Below are 14,775 nucleotides of genomic sequence, written 5' to 3'. Positions count from 1 at the left end.
GACAACCTGTCCCAAGCCAGGATGAAGGAGGAGGGTTGGGCGACAGGTTTGCTACCTGTACCTGTAAAAAACACACAGGAACGGAAACGTCGACAATAGCCTCGGATGAATAACCTTCTTCCCTGATAACGAAACCAGCGCGCCCCCGGACACGATTCTTGACTGCGAAAAAAACAACGAAAATTGGATTCTGGGACGTGAGAACTATGAGTCAGTTATCACAGACCGAGCAAGTTCTCAGAGAGATGAAACAGAACAAAATCGACAAATTGGCCCTAAGTGAACTTCGGTGGAATGGCATTGGCCATAACAACCTAGAGGATGGATGCGTTATTCGGCTGTGGCGATGACAGCCATCATAGATCAGGGGTAGGGATACTAATGTCCCCCGAAGCACATCGATCTATTTTTCAAATGGACACCTGTGAATGACAAGATAATGTTAGCTCGATTCGTTACAGAGCACGCGAAGTTCTCAGTGATCGTGTGCTATGCGCCTACAAATGAGGTCGATGAGCATGCCAAGGACTTTTTTTTTACGAAACATTACACGCTGTTACTAAAGACACCCCCCAGCATGATGTACCGTGTGTTCATTGTAAGTTAATTGGAAAAGTGGGAAGTGATCGTTAGTATTGTCCAGAAGTTCTAGGTCAGCATGGACTTGACGAAATAAATGAAAATGGCGCGTTACTAGTAGACTATGCACTAAGTAATTACCTTGTCGTTGCCGGAACTTTTTTCGACCACAATACAGTGCCTAAGTACACATGGACGCCACCAGACGGCTCAACTCGGAATCAGATAGACTGATTCCGTAGGTTTTGATCTCCCGCAGGTGGCACACAAGCCCTTTGGATGTACGTGGGTACAGAGGAGCTGACGCACAGTCCGATCATACGCTTATGGTCGCTCGTATGCAGATCAAACTTCGTGCTCCTCAGATACCCATATCAAACCTGAAGAAACCTTACGATACGGACAAACTTCATGACCGTAAGCTTCACAGAGAGTTTTGTATCACTCTACAAAATAAGTTTGATGCTCTAGCAGTGGAAGCCAGCGTACCAGACAGCATTGAAATAAAGTGGGGCACCGTAAAAAGTGTATACACTACGGTCGCTGAAGAAAAGCTGGGGTTCAGAAAGAAACCAAAGGATAAGTGGATCTCTGACACCACCTGGAAGTTGATTGATGAGCATTTGGTACTTAAGCAGTTCTTACTGACTGCCGCCACATGGTGTGTAATGACAGCTTCGCAGCTTCTCTACAAGAAGAATGACAAAGAAATTAAAAACAGTACTAGGAAGGATAAAAGACTTTTCCACGAAAATAATGCTGCGCTAGCAGAGGAAGCTGCTAAAAAGGGTGATTCTAAAACTGTTTACCGGCTGACTAATGAGATGTTTGAGAAACAGAGTAGCAGAAGCACCCTAGTATAAGATGAGAATGGAACGATTTTATCAGATCCTGATAAATTGACGAAAGGTGGGCTGACCACTTCGAGAAATTATTAAATAGACCGAGACCCAGCGACCGAGAAAATCCACCTGATACCCCCTTTTTACAACTTGTCATAAGTAAAGACCCGTGAAGCTCTGCCAAGGTCATGTATGCAGCAAAAAAAGCTGAAAGACGGACCAGCTCCTGGCATAGACGGATCCCAGCGGAAATACCAAAGTACTAAATAAGCACACACCTCTATGTAGGGATCACCCGTTTCACCATTATTTGGAATACAGGAAAGGTTCCACGTGAATAGACCAAGGGAATATTGGTGAAAATCTTCAAAAATGGAGACACATTGGTGTGCGAAAATTGGAGAGGTATCAACCTTCTGCCAGTCCCGTGCAAACTATTGGCTTCCATTATATTATACCGGATACGAGATGAACTAGATACACATCTGCGAGAAGAGCAGCATGGTTTTAGAACCGGCACATCGTGCTCTGACTTGATATTTGTGCTGAGAACGCTTGTCGAGGAATCAAACGAGTGCAATTACAAGTTATATCTACTGTTTATTGACTTCGAAAAGGCGTTTGACTCAGTTGACCGAGAATGCTTGTGGAAAGTCCTTAAGTATTATGGGGTGCCAGAAAAACTAGTGAGCATGATAATATCCCTGTACGAAGAGACCGAGTGCTGCGTTAACACCGGGAATGGCACAACCAGATTTTTCAAGATAATCTCGGGTGTGCGTCAGGGATGCGTACTTTCCCCATTTCTTTTCGTTGTCATAATGGACTATATATTAAGACGAAACTCTGGATATGGCGTAAAAGTAAGCAGCAAGCAACTTTGTGATTTAGATTTCGCGGATGACGTAGTCTTGCTAGAAGATTCTAAACAGAGGTTGCAGCAGCTACTTGATCGATTGTGATGGTGAAATAGTGACCGACATTAAACACAGAATTGGTCAGTCAACTGGAGCTTTCAATAGACTTAAGCCCATTTGGAGAAGCAGCAAATATTCCTTGCGGCTGAAGCTGCGTCTCTTCAGTAGCAATGTGCTGTCCATACTCCTCTATGCTAGTGAGTGCTGGAAAATGAATCAGCAGCTTGAAAAGAGAATTCTTGCATTTGAAAATAAGTGCCTGAGGAGAATTTTAAACATAAGTTGGCAACAGAGAATCAGTAATGTTGAAATCCAGAATAGAACAGGACAGCCTCTCATTACTGCTGTTCTGAGGAAGAAGAGCTGGTTATATTTAGGCCAGGTACTCTGCATGAAAGAAGGCCGCCTTCCTCGGACAGCGTACGACTGGAAACCAGGCAGCAGAAGAAGACGAGGTCGTCCAAAGAACACTTTGCGGCTAACTTTTGATCGAGACCTGAGGGTTGCAGATACCTCATTAATACCTCAGTGGGAAGATGTCACAGCTACAGCATTGCGTTGAGACGAGTGGAGATGTTCTGTCAGCGCCCTTTGCGTCGCCACTGGCGCAGGATGAACGACGGTCCAAGTTCTAAGGGAGGGGGCCTGGCTGCCCTCTAATTTTTTGGGTCACTTAAAAAGGGCACCAGAAAAAAAAAACAGAATTCCACATATTTGCAGATAGGAGCTTGAAACCTCTACAATGAAACCTCTCTGATAAACTGAATCTGGTTGTGATTTTCGTTCTATGAATATTAGGGGTATTTTCCCGCCTTTTTTTCTTCCCTTACCACGAACTGTTTGATAATAAAACTTTACACTTCCAACTCAGAAACATAATTAATTTAAAAATGAATGCACACCTCTGAAGTCACTTCTTACGCAGAGGTAGGCGTAGAGGTCTGACCTCCGGCTATGAATGGTAGATTCAAATTGTAATTTCCCAGTATCCTTTGCAGGCATTGCAGAGTAAATTTGACCTGAATGAATTGTCCCCGTCTGTATTTTTCAGGCTTGGATTAATTAGCAAATTCTTTCAAGATGCCTCGTAGTAACAGCTTTTCCCAGGGTTTAAGTATTACAATTGAAGATAAATGAAGTTAAATTTACAAAAAGGGCATTTATCTGATAAAAAGGGGGCCAAAGGTCCCAACACCTCTTTCCTACGATAAATGACCTCCACCACGCCCTTGGCCAGAGCATAAAAAACACGAAACGTAAAATATATAATACCAACTTCAAAATCACCAACTTAAAATGTTCACTTCTTTTTTCTTTTGTGGATCTCCACTACAGCTATCAGATGGCTAAAGGTTTCACTACTATACCATCCGCTTGGCTTGGTTCCATTGCCAATCAGTATCTCCGTCAAACCAATCGAAGATATTGTCTTTACAGTCCTCTACATCAAGTTTGGGATTTCGAAGAAGGAAAAATCCACGAGATTTGGGGAACATAATCGTGCTTAACACGATCAAAGTAGAAAATTTCTTTCTCTCACGAATTTACATTTGAGAGAAGCGCAGAATCAGACTCTGGCACATTTTACGATGCCAGCCTACAAATATATTGGCTGAACTACCCTTTTAACATCCAACGGTGAAAACAACACAATTTGCCCCTTGGCATAATTTGAAATCATCTATGAACGAAAATAAAAGGGCCCAAGAGAACGAAAGGAGTACAAGGAAATCAGGTAAAAATTTGAGAGAACCATGAATAAATTTTTTCTGGGTCCCCTCCCCTGGCATAGTCGTATGAAAAACAAACTTCAAGGTCAATTGAAGATCAAACTTGGATATATTGCTCAGGGAATAGTTTTTCGAGGAAATCAGTGTCAATTTCCATTCGGGGTAAGAATAACGACTGGGAATACAGGTAGACCCCGGCACCGCACCGATGAGGGAAGACCGGTGGCGGTGGGGCCAATAACAGCAGCGGTGGCGTGCCGCCGGTAAGATATCGGCGGTGCGCCGCCAGCGTGATCAATGTTGACCGCAAAAATTAATGTTTTCATCAGTCTTTATCAAATCACAGCTTAAATTTACAACAGATGCGGGCCTATTCATGGGTTCAAAACTTCAGAAGTCGCTGGCTGGAAACTGGTCTTCTTCGTTATCCGTCAAAAGAAGTAGAAATCTGGTAGAAACGAAATGGCTGTGGCGTTTCAGAACCCTTGCATAATAGTTGAAGTATCTATTAGCTATGTCTTTTTAAAATAAACAATTATCAATATTAGTATATTTTTTTTTTCATCGAGCATCACTGCATACAAAAGTTCAAATACCGTATCACAAAATTCGTCAGTTATCTGGGCAAAAACTTTGAAAAAAGTTTGAACTTAGAAGCTTAATTTTTTCATAATGTCCTTTGCCAATATCTGTTTTGTCACCTTTAAAACAGTCGAAATGGACGACTTTGATATTGATTGTTTTTTTTGCTCTTTTGGATTCCTAAAAAGCCTTCCTTGTATTAAAAAGTGGTTTTTAATAACAATTAAAAAAAAATACATTTTTATGTTTTTTTGGCTTCTTCATAGAATATATGTCATGTAGACTAATGCTTAACTGCTGCTTTTTTTTATTGCTTTTGGCTGCTCTTTTGGATATTATTCATTTTTTCTCTCGGGGATTCATTCCAAATAATAAACTCATAAATACCTAATGTCAGCTAAATTATAAACTGCATCTAAAAGGAGTAAACTTATCAAATTGAAAAATACATGATGAACACTTCACATGAGAACACTTCAATTACAATGAAACAAAAAACACTTAATGGTTTATTCGGTATAAAGAAAAATAAAGTGCCAGCTATTTTCTTAGGTAAAAAATGAAAAGCTCATCCATTTTAAATGTATTTAAATAAAATAATATGCAGACTGAAGTAGCTCCAGGAAGATGTTGAGATTTTCTTCCTAGTTCGTCAGTTTTAATCCAAGTAAAATGTTAGGAGACTTAGTATCAGTTATTGAGTTTAAGCTTTGATTTCCAAATGCTCACATTTCCAAATGCTCACAAAAATCACCACCTTAATAGGATATCGTCTCTGCTTTAAACTAAAGAAAAAAATTAACTTTTTGGCATCCCTGCTTTTTTTTCTTTTCTTTTTTTATCCCACCTCCTCTCCTCTCGGTGACATAATAATCTTTTTCACATAAAACTTTCAAAACTTTAATCTCACCTACACTAATTTAAAAACGACATTTATTTTTAAAATTTTATCCAAACAATATTGATGAAAACAAACTCTGCTACTATCAATATTTAACATGATCAAAGTTTTTAAAAAGGATTATTAGCCTTCATTATCCTTTTCTGTACTTTTAGCCTATATTTTCTTTTTTTCCCCTTCCTTTTTTCTATTTTTTGCCCTTTTTCCCTTTTACCCCTCAACTTCATTTTACACCTATTAAAAAATAAATTCAACAAAATTACAAACTTCAACCAAACTACAACCACCAAAAAACTTCTCTTCCTCTATTTTCTCCTCCTTTATATCTCTGAAATAAAAAACAAAAAAACTAAATTAACCCAATATAATATTTTCATCATCCTAACTATAGACTCCCTTTATCTAAACAGGAAAAATAATAATAATAATAATAATTTCCCATATATACCAACTAAAAATGAATTAAGGCAATCAAATACAACAGGTTACTCTCCGGGGCATACTACAACACAAATAAAAACAAAACAAATACAACGCACGTCCTGCTTGTATGCCGCTGTAAGATTGGCATCCCTTCTTTCAATAAACAAATTCGAGATATTATCATTGAAATGTAATACGCCCCCCCCCCTCTGGATACAACCTTGATAGGATAAAGTCTCAGCTTTACATTAAAAAAATAATTTACTTAATAATTAACTAGGTCACTATATGGTTCAAACAAAAACGCGAAATAACGTTAAACAGCTTAGTGTTCCTTGAAAAAAAAATTGAGGGTATGAGTAAAGGGGTACAATGACAACAACAATGTCGAAATTATTCAGATATACCTCAAATTATTGGAAAAATGAGTCATAGATTCGCTGTGGCATTCAATAAGATCCAAAGAATCTAATTAAATTTTTTCAGAAGTAAAATTTTTTCAGAAAGAAGATTGTATTTTCAGAAAGAAGATTATTGAAACAATCTGTCGACTATCAATTTCAAAATCCAACTGAAGCTGTATAGTAGTGAATGCGTTCTATTCAACTTAAAAATAAAATTCTTGACTACGAATGATCTAAGAAATAGCAATTGGGAAGCTGCATTCGAAACGATTTAATCTCATTTTATAAAGACGATAATTTTTTGTCAACATATGAAGAACTGTGTATATTGCAATTGCATTCTGGTTTTTATGCTAAGTAACAAAAGAGACGAAATTTAACGAACAAGAGAGTAGTGAAGAATTATGGTATGTAAAGTAATATTTGGCAGGGAAAGTCAATGGTTATAAATCCCTTGGGGTGGCACCGTGATTGGGTGATTTTTGGGGATTCGGGGAACCAAATTTTTTCCGGGGTAACGCATAGATTTTCGGGGAAACACCTGAAAATTCGGGGATAGTGCAAGCCTTGCTTGATTTTTTATCAGGAAATTTGAAATACTAAATCACACGAGAAAGAAAAGCTCCGACTTTGCGGTTGGCGCAATAAAGAATTGCTGAAACTTAATTCAAAGTCAGCCGAACACCGCCACCTCTGCCGGCGGTGGCGCGCCCGTGGCACGCCAGCGGCGTAGCGACACATCGATGGCGGTCAACCGGGCCTCTCGTTGGCGGCGTTCGGTCGATCCGCCGGTGCGACGCCAGGGTCTAAATATAGGGTAAAGATTTAGAAGAGATGTGTATCGATCGGTAGTAGGAAAGAATTTCTCATTGAGATTCAAGATTGGGAAGGCAAGGCCTCGCTAACGGGATCACAACCGGTCCACCAGTTGTACATTGAGGGAACTGGCACTCTTTCATGTCTCACTGCAGGGGATCCTCCCCAAGGCACATCCGAAGAGTAAACTCCAGATATAGACAAAGAATAAAAACCAGATTCTGAAACACTTCGTTGCCAAATCTCCCCAGTAACCCCGTGTAACACGATATATCTAGAATGGAATTCTTTATTGAGAAATGGAATAAATGACAATAACTAACGAGAATCTGGTCTCTATTCCTTGTTCTATCTCTATGGAATAGTCCTTTTTAGCGAGACGTCAATTTTGACACCCGATTACCTTTATAAAAGTTTAATCTGCGAGTTATTGACATTTCAAAAGTAAAGCTTGCAAGAAAAATAAATAATTGATTATGGTCCAATTTATGATTTCTAAAGGACTGTTTTTGTCAGGGGTTAGGCAATAAGTCTTATCGAAGTCCAAAGCCTTTTTTTCTCTCAGTGCTAGCAAAACTGAAAATTCAAGTGTATCTTTTTGCTCTTATCAACACACATCTTTGACTACATAACAACAAGATAAATAATTACATCGAAAACCTATTATGCTGTATGCAAAACTTTATCACAGCACACCAACGCTTGGCAGTAGAAACCAAACTAGAAAAAGAACATTTGTATAATGATATATTGACACAAAAAATGTGTCTTTCGTCCGTGATTCTAAATATGCAGTATTTGTTGAGTCAAAGTTACCCATCAAAAGCCATTAGCATGAGAAGCTCCGTATGATTTTAGAAAATAATAAACCCCCCCCCCCTGAAAAAAAGACGGTGTTAATGAAAATTACACCTTCAAATTCAAGATATGTAATGACCCAACACTGAAAGCTTCACATTCCAATACGCAAAAACATGAAATTTCGCATTTTTTTCGAGAAAGTATGTACGTTCTGTGTGTGTGTTTTTTTTTTTTTTTTTTTTTTTTTTTTAAAGGTGTGATCGTATCAAGCCGATAGTAATAGAATTAAAAAAAAAGGTCTCATTGAATGGAGATTCATATTTTCTGGTGCCTTTTTAAACAACAGAAAGGTGCTATAGCAATATACAGAGTTCATTGTGGCTTTGAGTGCAATGAGTGAGTGCCTCAGTTCTCAAAGGAAATTTTCACGGTCTATTTTTTAAAGTGTACATGAAAGTTTAAAACTTTGCAACACTTAAAATTGCATGTTCCTACATGGACAAACACAGAATTATGCTTTTTTTAGAACGTTGGTCCCGTATGTGTTTTATTTGCTCTTTTGCTGTATTTTTCGCAGGGGTAATAGGTAGTAGAATATGAAGAGACGTCTCAATCAAATGAAGATTCAAATTTTTTATTACCTTTTCAAGTAACAAAAAGATGCTGCAGCAATATGTGGGTTCCTGAAGCCTCAAAGGGAATTTTTACGGTCAATTTTTAAATTTTAAGTGAAATTTTCCTTCCAACTTTCGAGGTCTTTCAGATCAATATATGAAGATTTACCGCCTAACATCCCTTCATTTGGAAAATAATGTTCGAACAAAGCGTGCAATATCTCTACTAAGGCGGGAAAAGCTCTCCTCTTAATGCAGATTAAATAAAATCAAAAAAAGAAGTTTTTTTTAACTGAAAGTAAGGAACGACGTTAAAACTTAAAACGAACAGAAATTATTCCGTATATGAAAGGGGCTGTCCCCTCCTCAACACCTCGCTCTTTACGCTTAAGTTTTGCAATGTTTAATAAAAAATGGAGTTGTGATGAGGTCAAAATTTAGCGTAAAGCGTAAGGCGTTGAGGAGGGCACAGCCCCTTTCAAAAACGGTATAATGTCTGTTCGTTTTAAGTTTTAACGTCTTTCCTTACTTTCAGTTAAAAAAAAACTTGTTTTTTTATTTGATTTTTGAACGTTTTTGAATTAATGCAGGTTTTGATTTTGGCTCACCGTACATGTAAGTAGATTGCAAGGTACTATTTTGCGCACTTTATGTTCCATCCTGTTTTATTTGCGTCCTACAGGTCATCACACTCTTTGCCAGGGGAATGACGCAATTTCAAAGTTCAAGGAATATACATGTTTTTTTTATTATGACATTGATTTTTTGTGTGTAATTCTTTTATATAAATTTGGGGGTTTTTCCAATATAATAACTTTATTTGTCGGTTTTCTAAAAAAAAAAAAAAAAAAAAAAAAAACTTGTCATGCTACAATGTAATTAATTTAAAAAAAAACCCGATATAATGTCCCTATGACGCAATTTCAAAGTTCAATGTCTTTTTGGTGATAAACCAAAAACCGAATGAAGTCCATAGCACTTTGCAGAAACCCGTGAATGTAGGACTGAAAGTCCAATTACTAATCAAGCTAGTGTGACCGCCATTTTTTGATCTGGTTAAGTGGGTATAATCTGGTTCCCCTACCACACCCCCAAAGGACTCCGATCCCCCCATCCCGGGTATTAGCGAAGTTACTCTGTGGTCGTTATAATACACCAGCTTTAGTTTACGAGATTTGGGGACTTGAGTTGCACGAGAGTTCAGTTACATACGGATTCAGTTACACGGGGGTTTAGTTAAATTTTCAGCTAGTGTGACCGCCATTTTTTGATCTGGTTAAGTGGGTATAATCTGGTTTGGTTTGCTATTGCGAGAGGACTCAAGCGATTTCTTTCTTACGGGGTTTCAGTTATACAGGGGTTCAATTACATGGGGTTGGTGGTTGTTATAATACACAAGTTCTATTTGAACAGTGTTGTGAGATCCCCTACCACACCCCCAAAGGACTCCGATCCCCCCATCCCGTGTATTAGCGAAGTTACTCTGTGATCGTTATAATACACAAGCTTTAGTTTACGAGATTTGGGGACTTGAGTTGCACGAGAGTTCAGTTACATACGGATTCAGTTACACGGGGGGTTTAGTTAAATCTTCGTCTGAAAAATAGGAGTCCACACTTAAAAAAGTTCTATTAAGAGCTATTTTTATGGAAATGGTTCATTTTTGAACCAAAACTATGCTTTTCTGAGTGAAGATACACATTTGAATCAGAAAAGGTGAAAATGTACACATCTAAAACAGAAAAGTGTGTTTTGACTATATTTTCTATAATTTAGTCTGAAAAATAGGACTTCACACTTAAAAAGTTCTATTAAGAGCTTTTTATGGAAATGGTTCATTTTTGAACCGAAACTATGCTTTTGTGACTGAAGATATACATTATAATCAGAGAAATTGTTTAAAAAATACGCTAAAAGATGATTCCCGTGAAACTATTGTAGTTTTCTATAAAAAATAAATGATTTTCAAAATAAAAGAAAATGGCCCCATCTTTAAAAAATATAGCCTTAGCTAGTTAAAAATGCGCATAAATTCTTGATTTTCAATCTAACTTAACTTGTAGGAATAGGACTTCATTCAAACAAGTAAATCGGCTTTATTTAAAGTACATTAATTGCACAAAAAAGACTATTATTTTTCCTTGTTTTTCCCTCCAGGTGCTAAGGTCTCCATCTCGCTTTCAGTTAGTTTTCTTATAAGTATACGATAGTAACGATTATGCCATCTCCATAATTCATAATAGCCGTCATGTTTTATATAATGATCATCATCCAATTTAGGCTCCCGATCTAAAAAAAAAAAAAAAAAACAAAAACAATTCAAAATATAACTAGATCTTAAATAACAATTGTTAGTGGTAGTGTTACAATTGTTACCATGTATAACTACAGAATAATTTAAAAATGTATTAAAAGTTCAGAAACACATCTATACTATTTACTAACAAACAGGGGTTCAGTTACATGGGGTCGGTGGTCGTTATAATACAAAAGTTCTATTTGAACAGTGTTGTGAGATCCCCTACCACACCCCCAAAGGACTTCGATCCTCCCATCCCAACCCATGTATTAGCGAAGTTACTCTGTGGTCGTTATAATACACAAGCGTTAGTTTACGAGATTTGGGGGCCTGAGTTGCACGAGAGTTCAGTTACATACAGATTCAGTTACACGGTGGGTTTAGTTAAATTTTCGTCTGAAAAATAGGAGTTCACACTTAAAAAGTTCTATTAAGAGCTATTTTTATGGAAATGGTTCATTTTTGAACCAAAACTATGCTTTTCTGACTGAACATACACATTTGAATCAGAAAAGGTGTTTTTTAACTGAAGTGGAAAATTTTGATATTATTTTGGGAAAATAGAATTGATCAATAACTTATTTCATATTCATTAAGAAAATTCAGAATCGAAGTTGAACTTTTCTTCTTCCGGGAAAATATTTGGAACAGAACTTTAAATTTTTTCATCTCATTGAGAAAAATCTGAATTGAAGTGGAAAACTTTATATTATTTTAGGAAAATAGAATTGATCAATAACTTATTTCATTTTCATTGAGAAAATTCAGAATCGAAGTTGAACTTTTTAGTCTTCGCGATTTTTGTATTAACCAGGAGTTTTGTAACAGCAAGCGAGCAAGCTATTAATTGGTTTTTAGAGTTTCGGTTACTATTGAGCCGTGTGGAATTTTTTTTAACTGAAGTGGAAAATTTTGATATTATTTTGGGAAAATAGAATTGATCAATAACTTATTTCATATTCATTAAGAAAATTCAGAATCGAAGTTGAACTTTTCTTCTTCCGGGAAAATATTTGGAACAGAACTTTAAATTTTTTCATCTCTTTGAGAAAAATCTGAATTGAAGTGGAAAATTTTATATTATTTTAGTAAAATAGAATTGATCAATAACTTATTTCATTTTCATTGAGAAAATTCAGAATCGAAGTTGAACTTTTTAGTCTTTGCGATTTATGTATTAACCAGGAGTTTTCTAACAGCAAGCGAGCAAGCTATTAATTGGTTTTTAGAGTTTCGGTTACTATTGAGCCGTGTCGATCCTTACTTACAGTTCGTTACCCCGAACACAATAAAAAAAATAAACAGGCATTATACCCACAAGCATATGCGAGTCAAATTTTATCTTACGTATCTGATAAAATAAAAATCAAAATTAAATTGCATTTACTACTTTTCGTTTAAACTAATGTGGTTTCTATAAAAAATTTGAAATTATCTCGTTTAAACTATTGAAGTTTCTATAAAGTTATGTTAAAAAGCTGCTCACCAAGTTTAGCGAAATAAAAGCGTCTATTTGCAGCATTCCCCTTCATCTTCCAAATTGTAAGAAGGAACTGAATTTATATCATCCCATTCTTAAGGTAATTTATACCTTATATCTTGGAAATTAAGTCTCTCTCTCTTCTTATCAGATTCAAACGCTTAATACCCACAAGCATATGCGAGTCAAATTTCATCTTAAAGTGCCAACGTATCTGATAGAATAATTTAAGTCTTATGATCAATTTCATAAAACCTATAATTTTCACCTTTTTCTTCATTAAGTATCGATTACTTCAAGAAATTAATTCCACATTTTTGCAGATAGGAGCTTGAAACTTCCGAAGTAGGGTTATTGGTTTTTAGAGTTTCGGTTACTATTGAGTCGTGTCGCTCCTTACTTACAGTTCGTTAGCACAAACACAAAAATGTTATAAATCTTAACATTTAAATCTTGGCAAATCCAAAACACCAGTGCAGTGATTTTTTTGCAAGTGCGTTTAGGTGTTAAATTCCAATTAATAGGCACGTATTATTTCAGCCAATTGTGTTTAACAAAAAAAAAAAAACAATGGAATTATTTACTGATCTTCAGTTGTTGTGATTTTAAAAGTTCTGCTTTTGTTTCAGCCAATCGTGTATCTCCCCCAAAAAAATACTTTTCAGACAATCAACTTCAGACTAACCAGAATTTTTTTTAACTGAAGTGGAAAATTTTTATATTATTTTGGGAAAATAGAATTGATCAATAACTTATTTCATTTTCATTAAGAAAATTCAGAATCGAAGTTGAATTTTTCTTCTTCCGGGAAAATATTTGGAACAAAGCATATACGAGTCAAATTTCATCTTAAAGTGCCAACGTATCTGATAGAATAATTTAAGTCTTATGATCATTTTCATAAAACCTATAATTTTCACCTTTTTTCTTCATTAAGTATCAATTACTTCAAGAAATTAATTCCACATTTTTGCAGATAGGAGCTTGAAACTTCCGAAGTAGGGATATTGGTTTTTAGAGTTTCGGTTACTATTGAGTCGTGTCGCTCCTTACTTACAGTTCGTTAGCACAAACACAAAAATGTTATCACTCTTAACATTTAAATCTTGACAAATCCAAAACACCAGTTCAGTGATTTTTTCAAGTGCGTTTAGGTGTTAAATTCCAATTAAAAGGCACGTATTATTTCAGCCAATTGTGTTTAACAAAAAAAAAACAAACAATGGAATTATTTAATGATCTTAAGGTGTTTTGATTTTAAAATTTCTGCTTTTGTTTCAGCCAATCGTGTATCTCCCCCAAAAAAAATACTTTTCAGACAATCAACTTCAGACTAACCAGAATTTTTTCTAACTGAAGTGGAAAATTTTGATATTATTTTGGGAAAATAGAATTGATCAATAACTTATTTCATTTTCATTAAGAAAATTCAGAATCGAAGTTGAACTTTTCTTCTTCCGGGAAAATATTTGGAACAAAGCATATACGAGTCAAATTTCATCTTAAAGTGCCAACGTATCTGATAGAATAATTTAAGTCTTATGATCAATTTCATAAAACCTATAATTTTCACCTTTTTTCTTCATTAAGTATCAATTACTTCAAGGAATTAATTCCACATTTTCGCAGACAGGAGCTTGAAACTTCCGAAGTAGGGATATTGGTTTTTAGAGTTTCGGTTACTATTGAGTCGTGTCGCTCCTTACTTACAGTTCTTTAGCACAAACACAAAAATGTTATCACTCTTAACATTTAAATCTTGGCAAATCCAAAACACCAGTGCAGTGATTTTTGAAAGTGCGTTTAGGTGTTAAATTCCAATTAATAGGCACGTATTATTTCAGCCAATTGTGTTTAACAAAAAAAAAACAAACAATGGAATTATTTACTGATCTTCAGTTGTTGTGATTTTAAAAGTTCTGCTTTTGTTTCAGCCAATCGTGTATCTCCCCCCAAAAAAAATACTTTTCAGACAATCAACTTCAGAAATATTTGTAAGTAAGTAGCAAACTCTTTATTGATTTCACCTCTTGGATATACAGTACAGATACTTCATTCAAGAAATTATAAAAAAATCTCAAGTAAGTAACTTTTTTTTTCTCTTTATCACAAACAATTTTCACTTATCTACATGATGTAGAAATTTAATTCAAGAAATTATAAAAAAATTCTCAGTAAGTAGCAATTTCATTCTTGAAGTCAACTCTTGGATATGCACTACGGAAATTTCATTCAAGAAATTATGAAAAAATTGTAAGTAAGTAGCAAATTCTTTTAACAAAATCTAAGTGTTAGAGTGATAATATTCTTAATGGCTTGTTAGCTCAGTTGGTTAGAGCGTCATGCTAATAACGTGAAGGTCGAGGGTTCGATCCCCTCACGAGCCA

At 35.8% G+C, this 14,775-nt stretch overlaps 1 protein-coding gene and 1 non-coding gene across 2 annotated transcripts; both read left to right on the top strand.

Moving 5' to 3' along the window:
* Positions 1 to 206: 206 nt before the first annotated feature.
* Positions 207 to 2,383, top strand: LOC148949814 (uncharacterized). Its single transcript, XM_089092794.1, has 3 exons — positions 207 to 340; positions 839 to 1,436; positions 1,763 to 2,383. The coding sequence occupies exons 1-3, from the start codon at positions 207 to 209 to the stop codon at positions 2,381 to 2,383; spliced, it is 1,353 nt and encodes a 450-aa protein (XP_088948920.1).
* A 12,318-nt stretch (positions 2,384 to 14,701) lies between these two features.
* On the top strand, positions 14,702 to 14,775 carry TRNAI-AAU (transfer RNA isoleucine (anticodon AAU)). The gene has a single exon. It is a non-coding gene; the product is annotated as a tRNA-Ile (tRNA).

Source organism: Artemia sp. Qi Xiang Cuo, chromosome 8 (assembly GCF_049724085.1).
Source record: "Artemia sp. Qi Xiang Cuo chromosome 8, ASM4972408v1, whole genome shotgun sequence".
Classification (NCBI taxonomy): Eukaryota; Metazoa; Arthropoda; class Branchiopoda; order Anostraca; family Artemiidae; genus Artemia; species Artemia sp. Qi Xiang Cuo.
The sequence above is the reverse complement of the archived record's forward strand: the minus strand, read 5'-3'. Positions and strand labels throughout refer to the sequence as shown.

Excerpts from the sequence above, each read along its gene's own strand:
- LOC148949814 (XM_089092794.1), top strand. The coding sequence starts at position 207 with ATGAGTCAGTTATCACAGACCGAGCAAGTTCTCAGAGAGATGAAACAG. Across the intron at positions 341-838 it reads GATGGATGCGTTATTCGGCT|GTGGCACACAAGCCCTTTGG; the intron begins GTGGCGATGACA and ends GATCTCCCGCAG. Across the intron at positions 1,437-1,762 it reads AGAGTAGCAGAAGCACCCTA|ACCAAGGGAATATTGGTGAA; the intron begins GTATAAGATGAG and ends CCACGTGAATAG.